The sequence below is a fragment of the Ochotona princeps genome, chromosome 13 (genome assembly GCF_030435755.1).
Source record: "Ochotona princeps isolate mOchPri1 chromosome 13, mOchPri1.hap1, whole genome shotgun sequence".
NCBI classification, from domain to species: domain Eukaryota; kingdom Metazoa; phylum Chordata; class Mammalia; order Lagomorpha; family Ochotonidae; genus Ochotona; species Ochotona princeps.
In genome coordinates, this window is record NC_080844.1 from 34,301,652 (window position 1) to 34,307,651 (window position 6,000).

The 6,000-nt window shown below is 43.8% G+C and overlaps 1 protein-coding gene across 1 annotated transcript in view; it reads right to left on the reverse strand.

Moving 5' to 3' along the window:
- Positions 1–5,500, reverse strand: part of CFAP70 (cilia and flagella associated protein 70) — a 56,640-nt gene extending 51,140 nt beyond the window's left edge. The window contains exons 1-5 of the mRNA XM_058671076.1: positions 5,396–5,500; positions 2,355–2,457; positions 1,527–1,713; positions 483–581; positions 246–325 (exon numbers count right to left, since the gene is read on the reverse strand). Of these exons, the coding sequence (XP_058527059.1) occupies positions 246–325; positions 483–581; positions 1,527–1,713; positions 2,355–2,417 (429 nt within the window). The 5' untranslated portion in view covers positions 2,418–2,457; positions 5,396–5,500. The remainder of the gene's footprint in view (positions 1–245; positions 326–482; positions 582–1,526; positions 1,714–2,354; positions 2,458–5,395) is intronic.
- Between the last annotated feature and the right edge of the window lie 500 nt (positions 5,501–6,000).

The window sequence follows — 6,000 nt, forward strand, 5'->3', positions numbered from 1 at the left end:
GCTGTAAGCCCAGATGTCCCACACACCACCAACATTTTATCACACCAGGTTATAATTCATGGTATGTATATTGTAAATTCTGTAAGTGTGGGACTCAGCCTTACTTAATCTCCTAGAATCCAGCACTAAATGTATTACAAAAAGATCCCCAGTGAACAAGCTTCAGTTAAATTTAACCTTAACAGCAGACAGACTTGTTGGAATAAATGGTAGATTGAAATGCTGAGGGTGAAAACTCTGATTACCTTAACACCTGGTCGAAGATTTTCTAAGGGTGAGCCCAGAACCGGATGCAATGGAACCTTCAGTTCAAACGAACTCTCTCCTGCAGAGCAAACAACAAGGGAAGCAAAGGAAGACAAAGACAAATGTGTTCATTGTCGCCTAGAGTCCTTCAAATAAGAGGCTAATTTTTGCATTTTTCTGGATCTAAACTATATCCTTTCTTGGTATTTCTCTTTTGGGCAACTCACATATCTAACCTTCTAGCAAAGGAAGAAGATCCACCACCGCTTGGCCAAGAACCAAGGTCTTCTCATCTTTCTGTTTCTTTTCCTTTGGCAAAACTTCATTCATGGTTACTAGAAAAGTCAAAACAAAGACAATGGACAGTCCTAACTCATCCATTAGATAATCAAAGTGCAGCATGCGCTGCACTGACAAAGACATTTAAGAAAAATGAACTTTAAATGAGACAAGGTACCAGCACAATGAATTGTGGTGGAAGATATTAAACCACCCAGCCAGTAAGTTTTAAGAAAAACTGGACTATATGTCATAATCACATGTATGCACATATGTGATAAATGTGATTATATAAAAGATTCATAGTAAGAATAATCTTCACTATCTTAAAACGCTTAGGTATTTTCTATTCTATCCAATATAGAATCAAAATTACTGATATATTTGATATAGAAAAAAATTACTGGTCATGATTTTCCTCAATTCCAGAATGACTGAAGAATCATAATCTTGAGTTTGGAGACACTGTTCTGGATCTTTGCTGTTTACAGTCCTCGGAGTGCCCCTCAGACAATCCAGATATACAAGAGGTTTCTCACAATAGCATTACTGTTGATGCTTAACGCTCATTAAAATTTTTTAAATACAGAAAAAGTGAAATTGTGTAATGAATACTCATGAAACTACCACCTAGATTCAACAACTGTTAACCATGCTATTATAATTTTTAAGGATACCTATATCCAAAATCTGTTTCTGCTTCTGCTTTTCATTTTTTCCTAATCTTGGTAATGGTAATACCGACATAAAGAGGCGATGCCGCCAGCTCAGGGCAGGGGATAAAGGCTAAGTGCTCAGTCATGTATCAAAAGGTCTTTGACAAAAACAGGTAAAATTAGCATGTAACGGTGACTCTGGCAGGAGCAGGTAGGAGCAAGGACACTGCACTATGCCTATGGGATGGAGGTAAATTCTGGGTGGGTACCCAACATCATCTACTACACACCTCAGAAGCCCCTCCTAACAGGTCCTGTATCCTGTTGAGAAACACAGGTACTTACAGAACACAGGCTTGTGGGCGATGTCATCTAAAGTGATCCCCCCTTCAGGATTAAACTCAAAACTGCTGGTGAAGTTGTATTTTGCAGTTCCTTCTGGAGAAACGGTTATTTTGGCAGAGTCTCCCAGAACCACCTGATTGAATTCCGCACGAATAAAGGTAACTGGAGTTTCTCCTTTAAAGCCTTTCTGTTGGCAGAGATACAGCACGTCACAATCAGAGTTGGAATTTTCCCGCACAGCTGGGGCTCTGTCTTGATTTGAGCTAAATAAAAAGCGTTACCTACTTGTTCACATCGTACATACAAAATGGGCAAATAGATGCCATAAGCCGGAGGTGTGAAAAAGGAACGTGCAATACGTTTTACCCGATAATAACAACATGTGCTGGAACATTCAAACAACTGAGAAAATCATACATTTTGAAACAAAGCGGAGCTCATTAATTTTATATGCTTCCAGAATGAGCTTTTTAGAGCCCCATAATACTGAACACTTTGCCATCTAATTATTCTCCTAACTCAGAAGCTACACTACATGACTATTTTATCAGTTAAATTCATCTAATGAAATTAACCACAGGAGAAACTGGTAATTCACATCCTTCTCAGAAGAAAGGGAGAAAAGAAAATTACATATGAACTGCTGCTGTCCAGGAAAACTAAATCCTCTTCTTCACTGGTTATACTTGGCACTCAAATTTCTAGGTATTTTAGACACACAGTAATGTGACTGATTGTGGACCAACAATACGATACTGAGGATCAAAGTCGATAACCCACTGATGCCTCCACACCAGGGGCTTTGAAGGCTTCCCAAAGCAACGTTACCACATCATATCCATCGGCCACAGTGATCTGCACGAGTCTGCCTGTGGCTGGCACCTGCTCCATATCAGCAATTGGGCAAAGTCCTTCTGGTTTTCCTTGGTCTCTGTTAAGACAATGAATCTGATTGCTCATGTACCAAAGACACAAAAACACCCACATTATACCACAAATAACCAGCCCCAGGACAGAACCTAGAAAACTCCAGGCCCAGGATTTTTTTTAACCCTTTTCCAACCTCGGCTGCTGGACAGACAGAGTTTTAGGATCTACTTACAAGGATAATTCCATGGGATAGTGCCAAGAAGATTCTTATACATGCAATTAACCACTAAGCACAAAATTACTGCAAGACAGAGAGAAGGAACACCATCACCCCAGCCTCACATACCTCACAAATGTTTTTTGGTGACAAGTTTTTTAAATCTCCAAAGCTCCTTTAAGATATTCCTTAATGTCTGTTTTACAAAAATGTTTTCTGAAAGCAATTAGGATGGTAGTACTTTGGAAAACAAGCCCTGACAGACTTTTTAAATTAAAGATTTATTTATTTTCCTTGGAAAGGTAGATCAGATTTACAGAGAAGAAGAGACAAGATTTTCCATTGGCTGGTTTAAACCCCAAATGGCCACAATGGTCAGAGCTGAGCTGATCCAAAGTCAGGAGCCAGAAGCCTCCTCTGGGTCCCCCACGTGGGTGCAGGGTCCCAAGGCTCTGGGCCATCCTCCACTGCTTTTCCAGGCCTATCATAAGCAGGGAGCTGGATTGTATGTAGAGTAGCTGGAACACAACCTGGAGACCATATGGGATCCTGGCCCTTGCAAGTTACGGATTTAGTCATTAAGCCATCGCACTGGGCCCATGACAAATCTTTTTGTTTGTTTGTTTGAAAATCACAATTACAGGGCCTGGCAGCATGGCCTAGCGGCTAAAGTCCTCGCCTTGAAAGCCCTGGGATCCCATATGGGCGCCGGTTCTAATCCCGGCAGCCCTACTTCCCATCCAGCTCCCTGCTTGTGCCCTGGGAAAGCAGTTGAGGACAGCCCAATGCACTGGGACACTGCACCCGCGTGGGAGACCCGGAAGAGGTTCCTGGTTCCCGGCATCGGATCGGCGCGCACTGGCCGTTGTGGCTCACTTGGGGAGTGAGTCATCAGACAGAAGATCTTTCTCTCTGTCTCTTCTCCTCTGTGTATATCTGAGTTTGTAATAAAAATGAATAAATCTTTTTAAAAAAATCACAATTACAGAGAGAGGAGACATGGAAATCTTTCACCTGCTGGTTCACTCCCCAGATGGCTGCAATGGTGGGGCTGGACTAGGCCAAAGCAAGGAGTCAGGAACTTCTTCTGGATCTCTCACTTGAGTGCAGGGGTCCAAGCATGTGGGCTACGCTCCATGGCTTGTCCAGGCTCATCAGCAGGAAGCTGGCCCAGATGTGGAGCAGCCAGCACATAAAACAGTACTCATACAAGATGGCAGCACTGCAGGCATAGGCTTAACAGACGCGCTATACCACAGCCCAGACTCCGGATATGTTTTTAGTCAGATGTAACTGTCTAGTTACAACACTAAAGACACAGAATTTCAAAATTGTGTTTGTGTTTTTTCAAAAGGTTCTGTTTTCTGACTCAATTCAAAGTAAAATTTGGTTATACAACTCAAACATTTAATGAGAACATGCTATACATTACACTCTACAACCTTCTGATTCTATTTATTCTGCCTCTTAGCAGGCACTCTGTCATTTCTCTCACCTCAAACCTCCAACTCACTTGTTCAAAAAATCATATCCCTGGGCTTTTCCAGAACCTACATGGTACTGCAAGCTCCCTTGTCAAGTGTACATCTGAAGTGCCCCTTTGTTGTCATATTCTCTCTTTTAACCATTATTGCACAAATTAGGCCTTTGCTATCCTTCTGCTGTACTCTAACAAATGCATTCTGTCCTGCCAACTCCAGTTTCTTAATTCTAATCCACTCTACTTCTGTCACAATTGTTCCTTGCAGGCTAGTGCTGTGGCACAATGAGCTAAACATCTGCCTATGGCACTGATAACCCACATGGGCACCAGGTTGGAGTCCTGGCTGCTGCACTTCTGATCCATCCCTCTGCCAATGGCTTGGGAGGGAAGCATAGGATGGCCGAGGTGTTTGGACGCCTGCACCCATGTGGGAGAGCAGAAAAGCTCCTTGGCACCTGGCTTCCTGGCCCCTGTGTCCGCCATTGCAGCCATATGGGAAGTGAGCTAGTGGATGCAAAACCTCTAACTCTTCCTTTCAAACAAAAATAAATCTTTTAAAAAAAGAATTGTCCATTTAACTAATGTTCATTAAGGCAAGTATGAGGGTACAAGAAATAAAATGTAATCGCTGTAACCTCAAGAAATGTAAAATCTAGAAGAAAGAATTCTGTATAGACTAGGAGTTCTATCATCTGTGGGATGGATGCTCTGACGGTGTGCCATAGCTTCCCACATGTTATATGCATAAACCCTTCCAGATGACTCCTTCATCTCCATTTCAGTGAGAAAGGACACACGTTCAGAGAAGACTGTCATTTTATGATTAGCCTTACAGCAAGGAAGTGCTGAGGTGGGGACCTAAAACCCATGGGAGGCAACCTGGAGCTAATAATGCAACACACAAAAGGGAATCATGCTACAGGTAGAAGCGAGAGTGTAAAAGGCTGTGGGGAAGAGAGTGCTGGGAGGCAAGCCAAGCAGCTCGGTGGGTTTAGAGTACAGTGTGGGAATAAAGAGGAGAATGGAAAGAGAGGCTGGTAGATACCGTAATAACGTACAAACTTCACTAACGTCCCATTCCATATCCTCTGAAACCTGGACAGCCTTGCCCCATCACCCAGCCCGAGTTCGTTATTTAAGATTCCAACATCTAGTCAATGTTATACGTCAGCATTAGTTCTTCCCCTTGAAATTCCTCCTCCTTCCCCCGCAACCCCATCGTGACTAGAGGAACGCTATTGACCCACTTCAAATGCCTCCTTGTCTAGGTTTCCCGGTCGGGAGCACCTAACGCCTCACCTTCGAACGACAGCAACACTTTATATTTCTGTGGTCTTTTACCAAAAGCTGTCTTATTTACAGTATTAGGAGTTCAAAATTCCGTCGGAGGGCTGCCGGGCAGAAAGAACCACAGAGTAGGCTCACGCAGGCCTCAGCGTGACGAGCCCCGCGCTGACAGGAAAGCCAGAGGCGGGCTGAGGGGCTTTCGGGTGGGACCTAGTCCGCTGCCTGGTGTTGGGGTGACGGGGTGCGGTGTGGCCGCGGGGCTGAGGTGGGGGAGGCCAGGAAGACAGTTTTCGAGGAGGGATAAACTGTCTTACCCACGGCGGCCGCAGTTAAGTTTTTCGTATCTATGGCAACCTACTCACTCTCGCGAGAACTTACTTTCCACAATCACCGCGAGCTTGAGCCTAGACTCGCCCGCGCCTTGGAAACGGCGCGAGAGCCGCCGCCCCCGCAACGCTGATGGCGGTTGCTCTCACTGAAGTGCGTTTTTCTGCGGTTCGATTGTGAATTCACTCGTATTTGTGTGAATTCCTCCATGATCAGGAGGAGAAAAGACCAACTAGTAAATGTATGTATAGAAAAGAGCCTTTAATAAAACCCCTTTGATAAAGGAATTT